A 23,185-nucleotide genomic window follows, 5' to 3' on the forward strand; every position below is an offset into this window, starting at 1 on the left:
TGAGACGCACACAAAAGGAAAGTCATGTCGCTAAAATGCTCTGAAATTGTACAAGGTTCTTAAGGAAAGTAAGGGATAATTAAGCACCTAGCTGGAATGGGAACAAGGTACTATGATTGATTTGTTTAATATGCATTAATGTGTTTTAATCTATTTAACTGTGAAGAAGTGTTTTAATGTGGTGTTGTTACTTGTCACATGACACTCACATCTGTGACATCATTGTGTGACATCACAAAAGGGTTTCTTATAAATGGCCATTCGTGTTTAGGATTGTAAGAGCTGATTGTATTATTTGTTATTTATCTGTTCTGTAGCTCTTACGGTGTTTCACTAAGAAAAGGTTTTTCATCAAGGAAAGGTAGATTTTGTGTTTCCTGAAGAAAAGGTTGACAGGTGAACACAAAATAAAGGCTTTTTGAAACATCAGTACGCTTTACCATTGTCTGGCTGGGGGTTTGATACAGGGGCGGTCCCATAGCGTTTCGACGCAGCTCGCGTTCCTGAAGGGGAACTACATTTTAACCCTGACTGCATAATGTTCACTATCACCCAGTACAGTAGGTGGCGGTATTGTAACTTGTGCGGGTATGATACACGTCGAAAACGTTGAAGAAGAAGAAGAGGAGGAAGAGGAAGAGGAAGAAAAGTAACAGTTTGCTGGTATTAACGCTGTTTTTTGCTTGCCTCAAAATGCCAGCTGAAAGTCTGAGATGGGAGACGTTGAAAGCTTTGAAAAATTCACCGAAAGCAAAAATCAAATACACGCCAGACTGGAATGAAATGGGGGAGGTATACGAAAACTTTTTTTTTTTTAATAAATATGCTTGCTTGCTGGATAGTTACGCCGCCAATTCTATGGATGTTTGTTAAATAAAATGAAAAGTCTTTAAAAGCTTATTTAAACTGTAACGTTTTATTTTATCCCCCGCGTAAAGGGAAAACATATAACGAAAGCTTCCCTGCTTTACGAAGATGATTTCTTTCTCCATTCTCCATTACCGTGGTGCTGCAGTCTTTATGTGGTTTTGTTAAGTGCTTACATCGTAGTTTGTTTTTCAGGACATTTTAGCAGGCTGTAAAGCGGTAAGTAGCCTGTCCCCATTCTCGGAGCAAGTTCTGAAAAGACTGAGCCCTCAGTCTGTGCTGAAAAGTGGTTTCTGTCTGGGTTCCATGATCTCTGATGCAAGCACATCTGAGGATGGCCTGAAGATAAACTCTGGCTTAGCTGCTGTTAAAATTTGTCATACATTAACTACCACAACGCCTACTTCACCACTGCTGCCTCCTGTTGAAAATGAGCTGAAGGTAATAGTTACTATGCTTTTTTCTGGTTCCATCTAAGAGCATTGCAGTCAGGTGTCGATATTGTCAGGGAAGTCATGAAATAATTAATCTGTTTGATGTCCCCTCCCTGCTTTTACATTGTAGGTAACTGATGATAAGTTATTGAGTTTGAGCTCCACTGTGGACATGTGCAGCAGTTCACCACCACCCTTTTCTGTCCACTCACCTAAGGCCTCTCAGATGGCTGGCTGCATCCGCATCTGTGAGAAGAAACACTGGGCAAAAGCCAAGGTGGTACTATGAAGTTAAACTGTTAGGACTCATAGGAAAAATATAAAAGTGTGTAGTAGACTGTTAACTACTCCTGAATAAATGAAGGTGGTTTGAAGAAGAGTAATATAAATCAAGTATGAGGAAAGTTCTTGCCTAGTTTTGTCCAAGACTTCTAAATAGAATTCTAAAACCTATTGGAGTTAAACATCTGCTACATTAAGTGTGATTGTTACCAGAAGGTATTGCATTGTTCTCTTGGACAGTAATGATTTCTGGGTTTTTTTTTTGTTTTGTTTTTTTAAGTTGTACTGTTAAGGTACAAAAGTTATGAAGTTTAAAAATAACTGATTAACTACAGTAATAATATTAACTGAACTGGTCATATTCAGCAACTGCTGATGAGATTTGAATATAAATGCTACATAATTTCCAATATTTAATATTACGTGTTTCTCCATTTATAGTCAGAGCTTAAACTAAGGCAGGAGATGCAGGAGTGTCTGGTGGCTGGTATGGCTAGTCGAGAGTCAGAGCAGCTTAAACGGTTTGAGGAGTTCATGGAGCTTAAGCAGAGGCAGGAGTATCAGAGCATGAGGGACATGATGGAAAAAGAGTATGTACTCTGCACAATCTGTTATTTAAAATTATTTCTTTCTTTTGTATTTCTTTGTAACTAGGTTGTATAGTATACTTAGCTAATAATTATTATATATATATATATAATTTATGACAAATGACATTTTATTTAACATTGTTTAAGTTAATAAACTTTGTTTGTCAATGTTTTCCAACATCAAAGAACACAGGAAAGCCTTGGAAGGCAGGAGAAATTAAAGGAAGAACATAGACATAGAATGAAGGTAAATGCGCAAGATTTTTGGAAAATTTTCAATACACGATATTTTCAATACCAAAATGGTATTTTCAATACCAAATTTTCAATACACATGGTATTTTTATTTTGTTTTTGTTAAAATAAATGATGGCCCAGTGTAATGTCAAGGGGCGGATTATATTTACATCTTTATAAGATCTAATGTTGATCTGACATTTTGTAAATAATTAAGAGATTTGTGAGACTCACTTCAAGGTTTGGCTGTGCTTTCTTTTTGCAGACCAGAGCAGTGACCCTTTTTTTTTTTTTTTTTTTTTTTTTAAACATAGTTTAACATAACATTGCAATTCAATTATCACAATTACAGTCAACTGACAACTGTCACTTGTAAATAGTCCTGACAATGTTTATTAGAGCCAGACTGATTATGTCTGCAACTAACTATTATTTTGATAATCAATTAATCTGATTATTATTTTTATTATTGTTTCATTTATTCATTCATTTTTTATTATATGGATAAAGTTTTTTTTTTATTAGATGTTTTGCTTATTATAACTATATAAAACCTTAATTCAACGTATTTATGTATAAAAGTGTACTTAAAAAAATTTAAGAGCCACATATTGAGTTTAACTATCTTTAATTTAGACATTTAAAGCTTTTAGTGGTTGCTTGTTGAGGAGTGTATAGTGAATTTCTCCTTTGTCAGATCCTAAACCTGCGTCTGCGGGAAGCAGAACAGCAGAGGCTGAGGCAGGCAGAGCTTGAGCGGCAGAGACTTCTGGAGGGCAGGGATAGGCTGAGAGCACTCAATGCCATTCAGGAGGAAGTGCTTAGTCTCAATCTACTTTTGGAACCAATTTACACACAAACAAGCCCAACCTTGGATTACACTTCTTATGTCACCCGTGGCAACCACCTTTGTTCCCAGGTTTCAGAGGTGGTACGCACAACAACTGAAGTAAGTTGGTATTTTTTTTAATAGTTTTTTTTTTTTGTCCTTAATGATTACTTGATTACTTATTAAAGACGGATTTACACATGAGGCATTCTTAAATCCTTGATCAGACATATTGATGGATGTTTGTTTTTATGATGTTTGTTGCTTTGCGCTTATAACCCAGCCATTAGGGGGGGGCAAGCCAGTGTACTCTTAGTGCCGGTCCCAAGCCCGGGTAAATGGGGAGGGTTGCGTTAGGAAGGGCATCCAGCGTAAAACGTGCCAAATCAAATATGCGGATCACAAATGAGAATTTCATACCGGATCGGTCGAGGCCCGGGTTAACAACGACCGCCACAGGTATCGTTAGCCGACAGGGTACCGGTGGAAATTGGGCTACTGTTGGCCGAAGGAGGAGAAGGAGAGGAGGAAGGCGTCTACAGAGACGGCAGGAAAAGGAGCAGTGTAGGAGAGTAGAGGTTCGGGTTGGTACTTTAAATGTTGTTACTATGACGGGTAAAGGGAGAGAGATAGCTGATATGATGGAGAGGAGAAAGGTAGATGTGTTGTGTGTTCAGGAGACCAAGTGGAAAGGGAGTAAGGCCAGGAACATTGGAGGTGGGTTTAAACTGTTTTATCATGGTGTGGATGGGAAGAGAAATGGTGTAGGGGTGATTCTGAAGGAAGAGTACAGTAAGAGTGTAGTGGAGGTGAAGAGAGTTTCTGATAGGGTGATGATCGTGAAGGTGGAAGTTGAAGGGATGATGATAAATGTCATCAGTGCCTATGCTCCACAAGTTGGCTGTGAGATGGAGGAGAAAGAAAGATTCTGGAGTGAATTAGATGAAGTGGTAGATGGTGTACCTAGGAAAGAACGATTGGTGATTGGGGCAGACTTTAATGGGCATGTAGGTGAAGGGAACAGAGGTGATGAGGAGGTGATGGGTAGGTATGGTTTTAAGGAGAGGAATGTGGAAGGGCAGATGGTGGTAGATTTTGCTAAAAGGATGGAAATGGCAGTGGTGAACGCGTATTTTAAGAAGAAGGAGGATCATAGGGTGACATATAAGAGTGGAGGAAGGTGCACACAGGTGGATTATCTTCTGTGTAGGAGATGCAACCTGAAGGAGATTGGAGACTGTAAGGTGTTGGCGGGGGACAGTGTAGCTAGACAGCATCGGATGGTGGTCTGTAGGATGGTTTTGGAGGCGAAGAAAATAAGGAGGAAAATAAGGTTTGAAAGAAGAATAAGATGGTGGAAACTGAAGGAGGAAGAGTGTAGTGTGAGGTTCAGGGAAGAGGTCAGACAAGGGGCTTGGTGGTGGTGAAGAGGTGCCGGATGATTGGGCAACTACTGCAGGAGTGAGGCAGCTAGAAAAGTACTTGGTGTGACATCTGGAAATAGAAAGCAAGACAAGGAGACGTGGTGGTGGAATGAGGAAGTGCAGGAGAGCATTAGGGGAAAGAGATTGGCAAAACAGAAGTGGGATCGACAGAGTGATGAGAAGAGTAGGCAGGAGTACAAGGAGATGCGGCAGCAGGTTAAAAGGGATGTGGCGAAAGCCAAGGAAAAGGCATATGAGGAACTGTATAAGAGGTTGGACACTAAGGAAGGAGAAAAGGATTTATACCGATTGGCCAAGCAGAGGGACCGAGCTGGGAAGGATGTACTGCAAGTTAGAGCAATAAAGGATGGAGAGGGAAATGTGTTGACTAGTGAGGAGAGTGTGTTGAGAAGATGGAGGGAGTATTTTGAGCAGTTGATGAATGAGGAAAATCAGAGAGAGAGAAGGTTGGAGGATGTGGAGTTGGTGAAGCAGGATGTAGATAGGATTAGTAAGGAGGAAGTGAGAGCAGCGATTAAGAGGATGAAGAATGGAAAGTCGGTTGGACCAGATGACACACCGGTAGAAGTGTGGAGATGTTTAGGAGAGATGGCAGTGGAGTTTTTAACCAGATTGTTTAACAGGATTCTGGAAGAGGAGAGGATGCCTGAGGAATGGAGAAGGAGTGCTGGTACCGATCTTTAAGCATAAGGGAGATGTGCAGACCTGCAGTAACTACAGGGGAATTAAGTTGATCAGTCACACCATGAAGTTATGGGAAAGAGTAGTGGAAGCCAGGCTGAGAGAAGAGGTGACCATCTGTGAGCAACAGTATGGTTTCATGCCGAGGAAGAGCACCACAGATGCCTTATTTGCTTTGAGGATGTTGATGGAGAAGTATAGAGAAGGACAGAAGGAGCTGCATTGTGTATTTGTGGATTTAGAGAAAGCGTACGACAGGGTGCAGAGAGAGGAGTTGTGGTATTGTATGAGGAAGTCAGGTGTTTCAGAGAAGTATGTGAGGATGGTGCAGGACATGTATGAGGACAGTGTGACGGCAGTGAAGTGTGCAGTAGGTACGACAGACTGGTTCAGGGTGAAGGTTGGACTGCATCAAGGATCGGCCCTGAGCCCTTTCCTGTTTGCAGTGGTGATGGACAGGTTGACGGACGAGGTCAGACAGGAGTCTCCCTGGACTATGATGTTTGCAGATGATATTGTGATTTGTGGTGAGAGTAGAGAGCAGGTTGAGAAGAGCCTGGAGAGGTGGAGATATGCGCTGGAGAGAAGGGGAATGAAAGTCAGTAGGAGTAAGACAGAGTACATGTGTGTGAATGAAAGGGAGGGCAGTGGAGTGATGCGGTTGCAGGGAGAAGAGGTGGAGAAGGTGGAGGAGTTCAGGTACCTGGGGTCAACAGTGCAAAGTAATGGAGAGTGTGTTAGGGAAGTAAAGAAAAGAGTGCAGGCAGGGTGGAGTGGGTGGAGAAGAGTGACAGGAGTGATTTGTGATAGTAGGGTATCTGCAAGAATGAGAGGGAAAGTTTATAGGACTGTGGTGAGACCTGCGATGTTGTATGGATTAGAGACAGTGGCATTGAGTAAAAAACAGGAGGTGGAGCTGGAGGTAGCAGAGCTGAAGATGTTGAGGTTTTCGTTGGGAGTGACGAGGATGGACAAGATTAGAAATGAGTTTATTAGAGGGACAGCACATGTAGGATGTTTTGGTGACAAGGTGAGGGAGGCGAGATTGAGATGGTTTGGACATGTGCAGAGAAGGGACATGAATTATATTGGTAGAAAAATGCTGAAGATGGAGCCACCAGGTAGGAGGAAAAGAGGAAGGCCAAGGAGGAGGTTCATGGATGTGGTGAGGGAAGACATGCAGGTAGTTGGTGTAAAAGAGGCAGATATAGAGGACAGGGTGGTATGGAGACGGATGATCCGCTGTGGCGACCCCTAATGGGAGCAGCCGAAAGAAGAAGAAGAAGAAGTTCCTTTGCGCTTATAAAGGAAGAGAGTAGAACCCTGAATTATTACTACTTGACTGAGTTTTGTTTTGTGATTTCTTACAAAATCATATTTTGGATTATGTCTAATAAAAGTACAAAACTTGTAGTACTCGCCAATCTTTTTATATAATGCTGTAGAGATAATGGTCCATTTAAAGCAAAATTCCAATACAATTTTATGCCAAACTAACGATTATCAGTCTTTAATTGAAATGATAGTCAGATTTGCATTAACTCTTGATATGTACCTGCAGCAGGATTTTTAACTAGTACATTCAAATTTACCTGCTTAAAACTTGATTATACTTGCTTGATTTACATAAGAATGTGTGCATATGTAGAGTATGTCTGACTTTAAATCTGTGCACTATGCAGGGACAGTTTCCAACTGTTGAGGACATGACTGTGGTAGAACGGGTTTTGCAGGAAATGAGAACACTGGTTAGAGCCATTCAGGAGGAGTTTGCCCAGGAACATGAGAAAAAGAAGAATGAGCAAGAGGAAGAAGAGTACAGGAAGAAACAGGCAGAGATGAACACACAACAAGAAGAACAGAAGAAAAGCACAGCATTACTTTTTAAAGAGGTTGCCAAAAAACAAGGTAAAATTCCTAAGTGAACAACAAGAACCAGCTGAACACTTTTCCAAAAATTTCTAAACTAATATGATAACCAATGTAACCATTGCTAAGGATTACCGCATATTCTCGACTGACTCTTGACTAATGGATTTTTGGTTTTATTTTCAAAATAATTAACTTTGTCATTAGCGAATACTGTTGCTGTGAAGAGGCGGTCTGCAACATTGGTGATAACAGATAACATCTACATAAATCCTAGCACCCAAGGTTTTTGCAGAGCATTGCCAAGAGCATCACATTGTTTAATGAAGAGAAAAACAGAAGGTTTTACACCTGACAAGTTACCAGAGCATGCATTTCACTTTATCCAAAACAAACAACTTAAGGGTGACGCTATAGTACAAGGGTTGAAAACATCCCAAAACAATACAATATAAATTACGTCAGTTTATTTGCGTGGTTGAGGTTACTGAAAAATATGTATATACAGCCAAATATTAAATGTAAATTTAAGGTTAAATTTAATAATGTAAATATTAATTAACCAGGAAGCAGCTCTTAAGTCTGGAGAATGATTTTGCTTCTACATACAAATGAATCTTTGCACACCAAACCTTGCTGGTTTGTGTTCATCAAGCAAACAACACATGGCATCAGTGATTGGACTCTAGTGGCTGCTCTACTCAAAAGCTTCCAATCAGTAGTACATTGTTTAATATAGTCTTCACCGGGCTAAACCTGTGGCTTGCAAGAGTAGACATTCATAACTAATTCAGGTTTTTGTTTGTTTAACATTCAATATTTTAATTTATGTTTCAAAACTCTACATGCAAAGCTAGTTACAGGCTGTTCAATGTTCAAAATACTACATTAAGCATTCAAAAAATGTTACAACTTTACATATTGAATTTTCAGAATCAATAGCTCAATAGTAAACGTAATAATTTTAAAAAATCATATAAAAAAAATTCATTTAATTACACACAAACATAAACAGTAGTTCATAAATTTATTACATATTGTAGTAGAAATTTACATTAAAGTGCTAAATGTAAATAAGTATACACTGTAAAAAGGAGAGAGAATGCTGCAGAGGAATCACTTGAACAAAATTTACTGATGAAACATACTATACAACAAAAAAATATCAGCATATTATAAAAAAGCAAAATGAAGGGTTTTTAACTCTACTTCTACACAGCTTTTTTTTCCCATAATAAATGAAATAATTAAAAAAACTGTATTTTGTATTTACTTCTGATTATGATCTCCATTATTTAACTTTAAAAACCAGGATTGGGAAAACAAGTTTTTTAATCAACCCTGTGTAGTGGATTTGGACACAGGATCTCATCTAATTCACTTTCTGGATTTTCATTAACAATTAACTCCAGGCCGAAAACTGCTCTGTTGTGATGTCATTGCATGCACCATCCATGGCCTTAAGGGGGTGTGTTGTTTCTTGTTAGGGAGCTGATCATAAATGTTCCACTTCAATGTCAAGTCAAATTTCAGGTTGTTACATTTTTGGATGGGCCTGAACATCCATGTGTTGTTAAAGGTGGATACAACACACATTTCACTAAATGCACTAAAATGTGAAATGAATAATCTGTAACAAGTTGGCTTTATTAGAAACATGATTAATTGATCCTGCATATATGCAGTAATGTTACAGGTAAATCTGATAGCATGGACTGGAATAGTGGAAAATTGACCACAGAAACAATGCTGGAAAAAAATCATGCTGATGAAATATACTGCCTGGTCAAAAAAAAGTCACACACTTTTGGCTGTCGTTTGCTTTGATACGCAGTGACATAATTTCGATTAAGCTTATGTCATGTATTTATGACCCGAGTTTAATTCCTTTTCAACCAACATCTTGTACTGATACTCGTTGTAAAGTTCTCCTATACATCCCAGAGCTTTTTAACGAGGTTACTATCTGAACTCTGCTGGATAATCCAAGTGTGAAAATAATGTATTATTTTTCCAGAATCACAATTTGAGCCCAATGAATCTTGGAATATGCCTGTATCATCAGGGAAGAAAAAATCCATTAATTTAAATACCTGGTCATTCAAATTATTCAGGTAGTCAGCTAAAAACAGCAGTTTCTGAAAATAGACCAGACCAACTAAAGCAACCACAGATCAAAGCCTTTCTTTTTTTTTTATTAGCCTCACTGGTAAATGGATTTCTTAAGGCTACACAAATGTTTAATACCAAGACCAATGCATCTTTGCTTTGTGCCTGTGCAAATGCACTTTCTTTCACTATTAAATATATCCATGATTTCTGCTGTTGTATTTTGTTACTAGATATATTAAATCAAGCCCATTACCTTGTTTGCATTATTGGATTGAGAAATGTTATGTTTGTAATTACTTCAGGTCTGCAGTCTGTAGCTGATGATAGCACCTTGAAATGGTACAAAGAGCTGCAAAGTTTGGCCAGCTGTTGCGCACAGACCTTTGAAGATTTGAACAACACTAAGGATAAGCAGGTCAAAACATTTATTGTTCTAATAAATAGTGGTGTGTGTGTGTGTGTGTGTGTGTTGTAAATATGTATTTAAACGTGTATTTACAGACAAAAAAAATGAGGATGGAGCTTCAGAAAGCTGCAACAATTCCTGTGAGCCAGATCTCCAGTATTTCAGGTGAGATTACACGATAATCATTATCTGAAACCCGTCAAATAAAGCTGTACCTGCATTTTGAATTGGTTTGTGATTTACTTTTCTTTTATAATCACTGAATGACCTCTAGGTTCACAGCTAAAGGAGATTTTTGAAAAGATTGATAAACTGTTATTAGGGAAACTAGTTGTGTCTGGTGGAAAGACAGTTTCCACATCCCAGCATCCTCATGGACTAGAATTTGTAAGTTATAAATTGGCAGAAAAGTTTGTGGTAAGTGAAAAGTATTTGTAGTGGGGTTTTTTTTTAGTTCATTATAGCATTACATAATTAGCTTTAATGAAATAAAAATGCTTATTGCAGTTATTATTATTATGATTAAATTGTTCATAGAAACAAGGAGAAGAAGAGGTGGCATCTCACCATGAAGCTGCATTTCCAATTGCAGTTGTGGCTTCAGGTGTGTGGGAGATTCACCCTAAAGTAGGAGAACTCATCTTGGCCCATCTTCACAAAAAGTGCCCTTATGCAGTTCCTCACTACCCCCCATTGAAGGATGGCAGCTCCATTGAAGAATATCAGCAGTAGGCTAAATCACAAATCAACATTTTTATTCTTTTTTATTTTATTATTTGTCTCTCATGAAATGTATTGATAGCTGAAATTGTTCATGCTTTGTAGGATTCTGGGATATCGTGTGGATGAATCGGGTGTGGAAAGTCAGGACAGTTTCTTAAAAAGGATGTCTGGAATGATCCGACTTTATGCAGCAATAATACACCTAAGATGGCCTTACACTAACAAACAAGGGGTATTTTGTGTTCTAACATATATGTATGTAATGTTTTTACATTTATTTTCTCTTATATGGTCAATCATTTTTCGTTTTACAGGCAGCCCCTCATGGACTCAATCATGGCTGGCGTTGGTTAGCTCAGATGCTTAACATGGAACCTCTTGCTGACATTACAGCAACTCTTCTGTTTGACTTTCTAGAGGTAAATATAATTCTTTTTTGTTTACAACCCTTTGTAAAATAATTTATAAATAAACCCTACCTATTCCATCAACATATGCAGGTTTGTGGAAATGCACTAATGAAACAATACCAAGGACAGTTTTGGAAACTTCTGCTCCTCATCAAAGAGGAATACTTTCCCAGGTACATTTACAGGCATGAGCATTTAGTGAGTGCAGTATTCGCTTATGACATAAACAGACATTTTGAGAATAAAGTATTCACTGTTGATTACTGTCCAACACTGTGTTTACTGTTAATTATAGCTAACCATCTTTTTCTATTCAGAAATTTTTCGTTTGTTACTCTGAAAGTGCACCAGTTAAAAGTGAATTAATTAACTGAAATTTAAAATTTGCTTACACTTCATTTTGCTTCATTTTGATCATTAACCGTTATACATTTAATGACAGCCTCAAAAGATTATTTCACAGTCTGTTTTGTTTTCAGGATTGAAGCAGTTACCAACAGTGGTCAGATTGGCTCTATGACAAGACTTAATCAGTTTTTGGAGGTGAGCTGACACAGTTCCAACACCCACCTATTTTCTCCAACCATAGAATTATCAAATGGTAATACTTATTAACATGTCAAAAGTACATAGATGCTGATCAACCACAACATTAAAACCAATGACAGGTTAAGTGAATTGCATTTATTTATCTTATGATTACCACTGTTAAGGGGTAAGATGTATTTGCCAAATCTGCCAAATGTCGCAAATGTATTTGAGTGCAAGTGAACAGTCAGTTCAGTTAACAAAAAACTGATCAACTTCGACAAGAATCAAATTGTAAATGGTAGATGACCTTGTCGGAGTTTTTCCAAAAGTATTTCCAATTTTAATGGTAAGCAAGCGGTAAACCGGCCATGCTTGCCCAAGACTCACTATTGCACGTGGGGAATGTGGTGGTGCATTAACATAGGGTTAATTCATGGATTAAAAAAAAAAAAGCGTAAATCAAAAATTTTAAAACACATTAAAAAAATATATTGCACGTCTTTGTTTTCCAGTAGTGTTAGTGTTGTAAAGTGGTTACATATTGTTTAATTTCTTGTATAAATAGTTCACAATTTGCATTGCTTTAGCCCATTTCTTTACATGAATGGTTAAATAATTTGTCATTTGTAAAAATTAGAACAAATATATATTGTGTATTAAAAAAATAAAAAATTTAAAAAGACATCACAAAGTTCAGTTTGTTTTAAGGTTCCAAACATCCCAGACTTGACACCTTTACATGGCTTTAGCTCCCATCTTTGATTGATTGGGTAGATTAGGAACGGTTAGTCAAGAAATAGCTGCTCTAACTGCAAAATTTGGAAACGAAAGCACAGAATGTGACTGAGTGAAGGTGAGGAACAGCATAAGCATACTATGTTGCAAAGAACATAATTTTATGCGTGATTATACAGTATCTCAAATAAAGTTGGTACACCCATTTCAGCAACCATTTTAGTATATCTTCTCAAGGGACAATACTATAGAATCTTGAATATGTTTTATAGTAGTCAGTGTGTAGCTTTTACAACAGTATAGATTTACTGTCCTCTGAAAATAACTTTAATACAGCCATTATTGTCGAAATAGCTGCCAACAAAAGTGAGTACACCCTGTATGTTGTGTAACCATGCAAATCTGTACTGCTGTATAAGCTGCACATTGACTACTTTAAGATATATCCAAATTTAATTTCTATAGTATTGCCCCTTGACAAGATATACTAAAATGGTTGCTGTAATGTGAGAGGTGTACTTAGGTGTGTCTTCTTCTTCTTTCGGCTTCTCCCATTAGGGGTACCCCCTGTCTTCTACATCTGCCTCTTTCAACGCAACTACCTGCATGTCTTCCCTCACCACATTCGCCTCTTGGCCTTCCTCTTTTCCTCCTTCCTGGTGGCTCCATTCTCAGCATTCTCCTACCGATATACTCCATGTCCCTACTCTGCACATGTCCAAACCATCTCAATCTCACCTCCCTCACCTTGTCTCCAAAATGTCCTACATGCGCTGTCCCTCTAATAAACTCATTTCTAATCCGAAAAACGAAGACCTCAACAACTCTGTTCAACTTTGCTAACTCCAGCTATACCTCCTGTCTTTTACTCAATGCCACTGTCTCTAAACCATACAACATTCACCCACTCCACCCTGCCTGCACTCTTTTCTTCACACTCTGCATTACTTTGCACTGTTGACCCCAGGTACCTGAACTCCTCCACCTTCACCACCTCTTCTCCCTGCAACTGCACCACTCCACTGCCCTCCCTTTCATTCACATGTACTCTGTCTTGCTTCTACCGACTTTCATTCCCTTCTCTCCAGTGCGGTAAACACTTCTAGGTTACACAGTTTTTGAAGGATCTTGGTCAGTAGGTTATTTCAGACTACTTTAAGAACTAACAATGTGTCTTCTGTGGATGTAGGCTTCTTCATATAATTCAAGATAGACATGATGTTAAGATCAGGGCTCTGTGGGGGCCAAACCATCCCTTCCAGGACTCCTAGTTCTTCTCTGAACTGACGATAGATCTTAATGATAATTGGCTGTATGTTTGGGGTCGATTTCCTGTTGCAGAATAAATTTGAGCCCAATAAGACACCTCCCTGATTGCTATGATTGAGTGCCTGTATACTGCCTGTATTCCTCATAATTGAGGACATTATTCCTGACCAAATTTCCAACTCTGTTTGCAGAAATGCATGCCCAAATTTTCAAGGACCTCCCACCGTGCTTCACTGTTGACTGCAGACACTCATTATTACTGCTGTCATTTTTCTGCACCCTGTTCCTATTTTTTTGTGTGTAGTTAAGTTGCTTAGCCTTGTTTCCACATTGGCGATATAGCTCTTTGGCCTTAATTCTTCCATGAAGATCACTTCTGGTCTGGATACTCCAGACACTAGATTGGTGTACCTAGGTACCACTGATTTCTGTCAGTTTTTTTTATTGATAGCACTGCTGGATACCTTTCGAAGTCAACAAAAATGAAGCATAATGTGTTTTTCATCTGCATGCTGCATTAAGTTTCCTTGGCTGACCACTGCATCTACTCTCCTCAACATCACCTTTTTCTTTGAGCTTCAAAATAAATTAAAACTCCAGTCTGCTTTGAAATCTTTACCTGAAAGAGATCATTAGCACCTGCTTAGAATAATTGGTTAATTATACACCTGACTCTGGTCCTACAAAATACCTGACTTTGTGTAAGAACTGGAGCAGTGACCAAGAAGGCAGGTGTGATCGATCATGTTTTCTTTTACATCATATGAATGACTCAGTTCATGTATGTCACTTATGTGGGGAAGAGATGGCACCAGGCATCATTTAAGTTACATCCTTTTTCTTTTTTATAATAGTTTTGTATAAATGTTTGACTTGCTGGCTCCTACTCATTAGATGATTCTTATTATTATTGTCATTCTTTTGTAATAATTTTATTTATTTATTTTTAATCCAGTCACTTATGGCTTATTCCATTTCAGTGTAGCGAATAAATCTTATGTGGTATCAATTTAATCCCTTCTGGACTTGTTTATTATAACTGTGAACTCTATTACTATTACAGTTCTCTTTCTGGTATGCCAAAGATTTGTCCATCAATATAACCAGTGCTTATTGTTTGCCTTTTTCTTACCTAGAATTCCTTAAAAAACAAACAGATTGAGCCACCGAAAGGACAACTGAACTCAGCCTTCTGGAGAGCCTGAGGATTTTGATTGTTCATCTGTTAACAAGTCATAGTTTGTATTATGACCCCACGAATCCATGGCTGCTGATGATCTTCTGTTAATGCATTGAACAAAATCTAATTAGTTTGTTATACATATGCTAAAATGTACCAGTTTAATATAATAGGTAAACATGTCCCCGTGCTCATTTATTAAATTACATAATTAATCATTTAAGTTGCAGCAGTACAATGCATAAAAATCATGTAGCTTGAAGTCATTAATCTAAGTTAAGTTAATATCCACATCAAACATTTAGGAATGTGATCTTAGTGACGTTGGCTGTTTTAATTGTTATGACAACATAAGTATACTAAACTGGAAAATTTAAAATAACTTTCCAGTTTTTCTGTTCACTAAAGTTGTACAGAGCTGTACCTGTAGACCATCTGTCAGCTCAAAGTAGTCTGAATATTTTCTAATGTTCTTATTAACAAGGTATTTCAGCCTTGAGAGCTGCATTTTACTGGATGTTTTTCCTTGACCTTTCTGTGTAAACTCTAGAATCGTGTAGAGTCCTGTGAGGAGATATTAGGGGATCACCATTTTCTGGCATAGGCTAAATGGATTAGCTGGCATCAACATGTCATAAAGATCACGTTTTCCATATTCTGATTTTGAACATTCATTTATGCATTCTGCTGCTGCTGCTGCTACATTTTAGCTAATTGTGTGTCTGTGCAGAGGTATTGTTTCTGTTAAAGTGATCAGTGAGGTTTTTTTTGTTGTGTTTTATATAGCCTGTGATGTATTTTCCTTGTAAAAATGTGTGTATTAATGTCATAGGATAGCTTATGGAATGTTTTTGTTACATCATGTTTTATAATGATTAGAAACATACTGCAGATAGTAGAAAACAGACTAACCATACTAAAATAAGTACATTCTAAAAACTACTTATGCATGGAAATCATTGTGATTCAGACATGGTTTTAATGAGCAGTTACTTGAAACCAAAAAGGGTAATAAATATACACGTGCTGCGTCAGATCAAATGTTTGTATTTCTGGTAGGGTCCATTCCCAGTTTCCAGTTGAGCTTCTTCTGTGATGATTATAAAGTGGTTTTGAAGAAATTGTACCTTTTTCACATAATTTGTTTGACAAATAGACATAGTATGTGCATACACAGGGCAAGCCTTTGACAAATTGTGAAACTTGTTTATTAAATAAATTCAATTCACACAGACTGAAGTAGTCTTTGATTCTTTTAATTGTGATGATTTTGGCTCACATTAAACAAAAACCCACCAATTCACTATCTCAAAAAAAAATTTAATATGGTGACATGCTAATCAACTCAAAACACCTGCAAAGGTTTCCTGAGCCTTCAAAATTGTCTCTCAGTTTGGTTCACTAGGCTACGCAATCATGGGAAAGACTGCTGATCTGACTGTTGTCCTGTTGTTATTGACACCCTTCACAAGATGGGTAAGCCACAAACATTAATTGTCAAAGAAGCATGATATATATACAGCAAACATATCTCTTCCTCATTTGACTGGTCAGATTTACCTACTGTGTTACATGTAAGTCCAATACATGTTCTATCAAAAAATCAGACTGATTATGGCCACTTTTATACTAAAAAGCACACATACAACTTGTAGGAATTATTCGGTGTATATATGAATATTGTATAAAGTCTTAAGTGTTTTACATGACAATAGTATGCTAAGTATGCATAAAACAAAGTTCTTTTACTGAATCACATGCTAGTCTTATCAAAGTCATAGGATTTATGTAAATTTTGTAATTTGTTAATATGGATTTCATATTGTTTTAATAGGAGAATTGTGTGCCTGCTCTTCGAATTTAGTATCCTCCTAATTCCTTGTATTACAGCAATAATATTACTATAAATCTACATATAATTCTCATACATGATTATAGTCAATATTAAGATTTTTCTGCATATACTAATCATCTCCCTGAGTTTTAGAACTTTCCTCTGAATTCAGTAAGTTTGGCATTGATGGCTGCACCAATGCTGGAGGGCACCACATGAGGCGACTTTTGCAAAGTTGCTCCTGTGAGACAAATGAATACAGTGGGGCAAAAAAGTATTTAGTCAGCCACCAATTGTTTAAGTTCTCCCATTTAAAAAGATGAGCGAGGTCGGTAATTTTCATCATAGGTACACTTCAACTATGAGAGACAAAATGAGAAAGAAAATCCCGAAAATCAGAAATATAAGGTCAATAACAAAAGTTAATCTCAATACTTTTGTTATATACCCTTTGTTGGCAATGACAGAGATCAAATGTTTTCTGTAAGTCTCCACAAGGTTTTTACACACTTTTGCTGGTAGTTTGGCCCATTCCTCCATGCAGATCTCCTCTAGAGCAGTGATGTTTTGGGGCTGTCGCTGGGCAACACGGATTTTCAACTTCCTCCAAAGATTTTCTATGGGGTTGAGATCTGGAGACTGGCTAGGCCACTCCAGGACCTTGAAATGCTTCTTACTATGCCACTCCTTCATTGCCCGTGTTTGGGATCATTGTCATGCTGAAAGACCCAGCCATGTTTCATCTTTAATGCCCTTGCTGATGGAAGGAGGTTTTCACTCAAAATCTCACATACATGGCCCCATTCATTCTTTCCTTTACACGGATCAGTCGTCCTGGTCCCCTTGCAGAAAAACAGCCCCAAAGCATGATGTTTCCACCCCCTATGCTTCACAGTAGGTATGGTGTTCTTTGGATGCAACTCAGCATTCTTTCTTCTCCAAACACGACAAGTTAAGTTTTTACCAAGAAGTTCTATTATGGTTTTATCTGACCATATGACATTCTCCCAATACTCTTCTGTAATATACAAATGCTCTCTAGCAAACTTCAGACGGGCCCGGACATGTACTGGCTTAAGCAGGGGGACACGTCTGGCACTGCAGGATTTGAGTCTCTGGCGGCGTAGTGTGATACTGATGGTAGCCTTTGTTACTTTGGTCCAAGCTCTTTGCGGGTCATTCACTAGGTCCCCCCGTGTGTTTCTGGGATTTTTGCTTGTGATCATTTTGACCCCACAGGGTGAGATCTTGCGTGGAGCCCCAGATCGAGGGAGATTATCAGTGGTCTTGTATGTCTTCCATTTTCTAATAGTTGCTCCCACCATTGATTTTTTCACACCAAGCTGCTTACCTGTTGCAGATTCAGTCTTCCCAGTCTGGTGCAGGTCTACAATTTTGTTTCTGGTGTCCGTTGACAGCTCTTTGGTCTTGGCCATAGTGGAGTCTGATTGTTTTAGGTTGTGGACAGGTGTCTTTTATACTGATAACGAGTTTAAACAGGTACCATTAATACAGGTAATAAGTGGAGAACAGAGGAGCCTCTTAAAGAAGTTACAGGTCTGTGAGAGACAGAAATCTTGTTTTTTTTGTAGGTGACCAAATACTTATTTTCCACCATAATTTGCAAATAAATTCTTTAAAAATCAGACAATGTGATTTTTGTGATTTTTTTTTTCTTTCTATTTTCTTTCTATAGGCTTCTCTCATCTTTTTAAGTGGGAGAACTTGCACAATTGGTGGCTGACTAAATACTTTTTTGCCCCACTGTAAAAGACAAAACATTGCTTTTGTTAGGAAGACAGGTGGCCCACAGTTAATGACCCCAGAAAGGGATTGCCACTGTTGTGACACTGAACAAGACACACAGCCTAATCTTACTCACTGTGGATCACTTATCGTTATTATTATTATTATTATTATTATTATTATTATTATTATTATTATTATTATTATTACTATTATTATTATTATTATTATTATTAATGTATACTACTACTACTACTACTACTACTAACTTAGCCATTAGGGTTGCACAAGCCAGTGCACTCTTAGTGCCCGGATGAATGGGGAGGGTGTTATGAAGGGTATCCAGCGTAAAAAATGTGCCAAATCAAATATGCAGATCATGAATCAGAAATTCATAGCGGATCGGTTGAGGCCCGGGTTAGCAACGACCACCACAGGTATTGTTAGCCAACAGGGTACAGGTGGAAATTGGGCTACTGCTGGCCGAGGGAAATGGAGAGGAGGAAGACGTCTACAGAGACATCAGGAGAAGGAGACGTGTAGGAGAATGGAGGTTCAGGTTGTAATTTTGGTACTATGACTGGTAAAGGGAGAGAGGTAGCTGATATGATGGAGAGGAGAAATGTAGATATGTTGTGTGTTCAGGAGACCAAGTGGAAAGGGAGAGACCAGGAACATTGGAGGTGGGTTAAACTGTTCTATCATGGTGTGGATGGAAAGAGAAATGCTGTAGGTATGATTCTGAAAGAGTAAGAGTGTAGTGGAGGTGAAAAAGGTTTCTGATAGGGTGATGAACATGAAGCTGGAAGTTGGAGGGGTGATGATAAAAGTCATTAGTGCCTATGCTCCACAAGTGGGATGTGAGATGGAAAAGGATAAATTCTGGAGTGAGTTAGATGAAGTGGTGGAGGGTGAACCTAGGAATGAATGATTGGTGATTGAGGCAGACTTTAATGGTATGTAGGTGAAGAGAACAGAGATGATGAGGTGATGGGTAGGTATGGCTTTAAGAAGAGGAATGTGAAGGGCAGATGGTGGGAGAAATTTTAATGGTGCATTTTACAAAGCCATGTAATACCAAATGTTACCGAGATTGGATATGTTTCAGTTTTCTTGTCATATACTTGATAACAAATCAAATATTATTTAAACAAAATGACAGTTATTGTAACAGCTCATTGCATGATTCACCACAAAAGTAAAATAACTGCAACACATGCCTCTAATAAGCATTGTTCATTGTCATTTCTCAATATTTCTTCTCCATTTGTCTCAGCTTCTTCTGTGTGTCTGTCAAGGTGGTGGCTCGACTCTTATCAACAATCATTTGGGCAACATTTTATTTGTGGTTTGGGAATTACTGTCCTAATTCTTTGGGTCTGTCAAGGAACAAAAAAAAACAGATGTAGGATTTCTTGACCTAACATGAATCCAGTGGAAGTGGATACAAATCTTTTCCAGGTCTAGAGATCTCAATGTGTTGAGTAACGCTTGAAGAGCTATTAATTGAGACTAGACCAAACATCAATGGTGAAATCCATTAATTGTTAATAAACATTCAAATGAGGCAATATGGTATATCCAGCTACCAGCAATGGAACGTCTGAAGGGCAGGAAGGGAGATCCTTAGCCTGTTTGTCACTGTTGGTTATACTGTTCTAACTAACAATAGGACCAAGTTCTAATAATACCAGAGATCTAATACCAAAAATCTTATTATTAGTAGTATTACTGAGAAATCAGATTAAGGCACTTCACAGTAAAGAATATTAGAAATTTGCTAAATAAAATGTTTTACATTTGTTGCATGTAATTATTCCTGTGCATATTATGTAGTTACATAATTGCATTATATATATAATTGGCTGTAGTTACACAATTGCATTAACTTCATACGTCACCACGACTTCACATTGTTTAATGGAACTGACACTGTAAAAAAAAATGCAGTAGATACAGTAGGTCTACTTACTGCTCACAAACTTGATAAAGGCCATGTACACTGGTAAGGTATGTTTTGGCTTTTTCCCTTTTTACCACTCCACAGCAGCTGAATAGTCAGTTTTTTTGGGTATCCGTCGTCATCCATCTTGGTGTCATCATATTTACACTATACATTACAGCATCCTCCCCACTCGTCCCACTACTGCAAACCTTCTCATCACACCCTGAGAATTAAAAAAAGGGTATTGCTTTTAATCAATTTAGATTACAGATTTATGGCTGTTTCATTTTGCTAAAAGGATGGAAATGGCAGTGGTGAACACTTATTTTAAGAAGAAGGAGGATCATAGGGTGACGTATAAGAGTGGAGAAAGGTGCACACAGGTGGACTATGTGCTATGCAGGAGATGCAACCTGAAGGAGATTGGAGACTGTAAGGTGTTGGCAGGGGACAGTGTAGCTAGACAGCATCGGATGGTGGTCTGTAGGATGGTTGTGGAGGTGAAGAAGAAGAGGATGAGAGTGAAGACTGAAAGAAGAATAAGATGGTGGAAACTTAAGGAGGAAGAGTGTAGTGTGAGGTTCAGGGAAGAGGTCAGACAGGGGCTCAGTGGTGTTGAAGAGGTGTTCGATGATTGGGCAACTACTGCAGAAGTGATGAGGGAGGCAGCTAGAAAAGTACTTGGTGTGACATCTGGAAATAGAAAGCAGGACAAGGACACGTGGTGGTGGAATGAGGAAGTGCAGGAGAGCATAAGGAGAAAGAGGTTGGCAAAACAGAAGTGGGATAGACAGAGTGATGAGAAAAGTAGGCAGGAGTACAAGGAGATGCGGCAGCAGGTAAAAAGGAATGTGGCGAAAGCCAAGGAAAAGGCATATGAGGAGCTGTATGAGAGGTTGGACACTAAGAAAGAAGAAAAGGATTTATACCGATTGGCCAGGCAGAGGGACCGAGCTGGGAAGAATGTGCTGCAAGTTAGAGCAGTAAAGGATGGAGAGGGAAATGTGTTGACTAGTGAGGAGAGTGTGTTGAGAAGGTGGAGGGAGTATTTTGAGCAGCTGATGAATGAGGAAAATCAGAGAGAGAGAAGGTTGGACGATGTGGAGTTGGTGAAGCAGGATAGGATTAGTAAGGAGGAAGTGAGAGCAGCGATTAAGAGGATGAAGAGTGGAAAGTCGGTTGGACCAGATGACATTATGAGTCGCCACAGCGGATCATCCGTCTCTATATCCCCGTCCTCTACATCTGAATCTTTCTAACCAGCTACCTGCATGTCTTCCCTCACCTCATCCATAAACCACCTCCTTGGCCTTCCTCTTTTCCTCCTTCCTGGTGGCTCCAGCTTCAGCATTCTCCTACCAATATACCCCATGTCCCTCCTCTGCACATGTACAAACAATCTCAATTGCACCTCCCTCACCTTGTCTCCAAAACGTCCTACTTGCACTGTCCCTCTAATAAACTCATTTCTAATCCTGTCCATCCTCGTCACTCCCAACAAAAACCTCAACATCTTTAGCTCTGCTACCTCCAGCTCCGCCTCCTGTCTTTTACTCAATGCCACTGTCTCTAAACCATACAACATAGCAGGTCTCACCACAGTCCTATAAACGTTCCCTTTCATTCTTGCAGATACCCTACTATCACAAAGCACTCCTGTCACTCTTCTCCACCCTGCCTCCACCCTCCCTAACACACTCCATTACTTTGCACTGTTGACCCTAGGTACCTGAACTCCTCCACCTTCTCCCTGCAACTACACCCCTCCACTGCCCCCTCTCTCATTTACGCATTTATGTACTCTGTCTTACTCCTACTGACTTTCATTCTCCTTCTCTCCAGCGCATACCTCCACCCAGGGGCGTAGCCATCATTTCAAAAGTGGGGGGACGAAATGTCTAGTGTTACCTGTATGTTTTTTCCAGTTAACCCTTGTGTAATTGACAGGTTTTATTTTTAATCATATTTTTTTGCGTTATGATTATATATATGATTATAAAACAGAAAGAACAAAATAAATACAACAGCTTGCCACTGGTACAGTACCCTTAAACGGACATCTTTGTACCTTATTTACCCCAAAAATGTATAGTTGTACATTAAGGTACACATTGGTACTCTAAGGTAGTAATGTGTACCTTTTTGAGTATAAAGTACAAATATGTCCTTATAATGGTACTAAGAGTATATTGTTTACATATTTCAAATTGTATTTTGTGTATGTACTATCAGCATACTGTAACGTTTCCCGTCAGCTACCCTTATTCACCGGACTACATTACCCATCATCCTTTGCACCCCGTCATCCACCATGTTTGTTTCCCGTCTTCACCTGTCTGTTCACCCGGACTCTATTTATACTCATCACCACTGTCTTCACTCATTGTCGGTTATCGTCTTTACTACGTTGTATGTATGTGTGATTTACCTCGCATCCGCGGTGCGCGCGCGATCCAACATTCGGTTGCGATGAGCTCAAACGCTACACTTTTTTTTTTTTTTTTTTTTTTACAAAAAAGTCAAGCAGTGTAAGTTGGCATATGGTATCCGAATTGTGTTGCACAATGTTTAGTAGCTCTGCCTGTTGCTCTTGTTGAATAATTAGCAAATTTTAAAGGTTTTGAAGGATTATAAGGAAAAATAGCTGCTTGGACAAACGTTCACTTTTTTTCTGTGTATTTCCCTTAAACTCTTTTATAACGTCTTTTGTTTTAACAAGTGTGTTATCAAAACCCTTCAAATAAGAATAAAGATAATGTTGAACTGAGATTTTACAGCATGTTTAACTCTGTGTGTCACGGTATGTACACGGAGAGACGAGGACGACGAATAGTCACATTAAAGATGTCGTTTTAATAATAAGGAGCAGGCAGTGGCGGCTGGCCAATAGAGGGCGCTAGGGCGCCGCCCTCCCTGAACCACACACGCAAAATTATAAATCATAAAAATTATTGAAATGTAAATTTGTATGATGTAATATATTAGAAAATCATCTGTGGAAAATATTTTTTTTCACAATCACCATATGTCCCCTCTGTGTGCACCACTCAATTTCAGCTG

The 23,185-nt window shown here is 38.6% G+C and overlaps 1 protein-coding gene across 2 annotated transcripts; it reads left to right on the plus strand.

Annotated features, from left to right (window-relative positions):
• The first annotated feature begins 591 nt into the window (after positions 1 to 591).
• Positions 592 to 15,834, plus strand: gle1 (GLE1 RNA export mediator). Of its 2 annotated transcripts, none has more exons than XM_083554485.1 (16): positions 592 to 792; positions 1,063 to 1,308; positions 1,432 to 1,578; positions 2,025 to 2,173; positions 2,360 to 2,420; positions 3,108 to 3,359; positions 7,048 to 7,273; positions 9,649 to 9,761; positions 9,848 to 9,917; positions 10,027 to 10,169; positions 10,290 to 10,480; positions 10,578 to 10,707; positions 10,790 to 10,894; positions 10,976 to 11,058; positions 11,365 to 11,428; positions 14,557 to 15,834. In XM_083554485.1, exons 1-16 carry the CDS (start codon positions 694 to 696, stop codon positions 14,623 to 14,625), a joined length of 2,148 nt encoding a protein of 715 aa, XP_083410611.1. In that variant the 5' UTR covers positions 592 to 693; the 3' UTR covers positions 14,626 to 15,834. The 2 variants fall into 2 exon arrangements, with proteins under 2 accessions (XP_083410611.1, XP_083410612.1); XM_083554486.1 differs by having other exon boundaries at positions 608 to 792; positions 1,519 to 1,578.
• Positions 15,835 to 23,185: the final 7,351 nt, after the last annotated feature.

Source organism: Silurus aristotelis (assembly GCF_946808225.1).
Source record: "Silurus aristotelis genome assembly, chromosome: 11".
In the NCBI taxonomy this organism is placed as follows: domain Eukaryota; kingdom Metazoa; phylum Chordata; class Actinopteri; order Siluriformes; family Siluridae; genus Silurus; species Silurus aristotelis.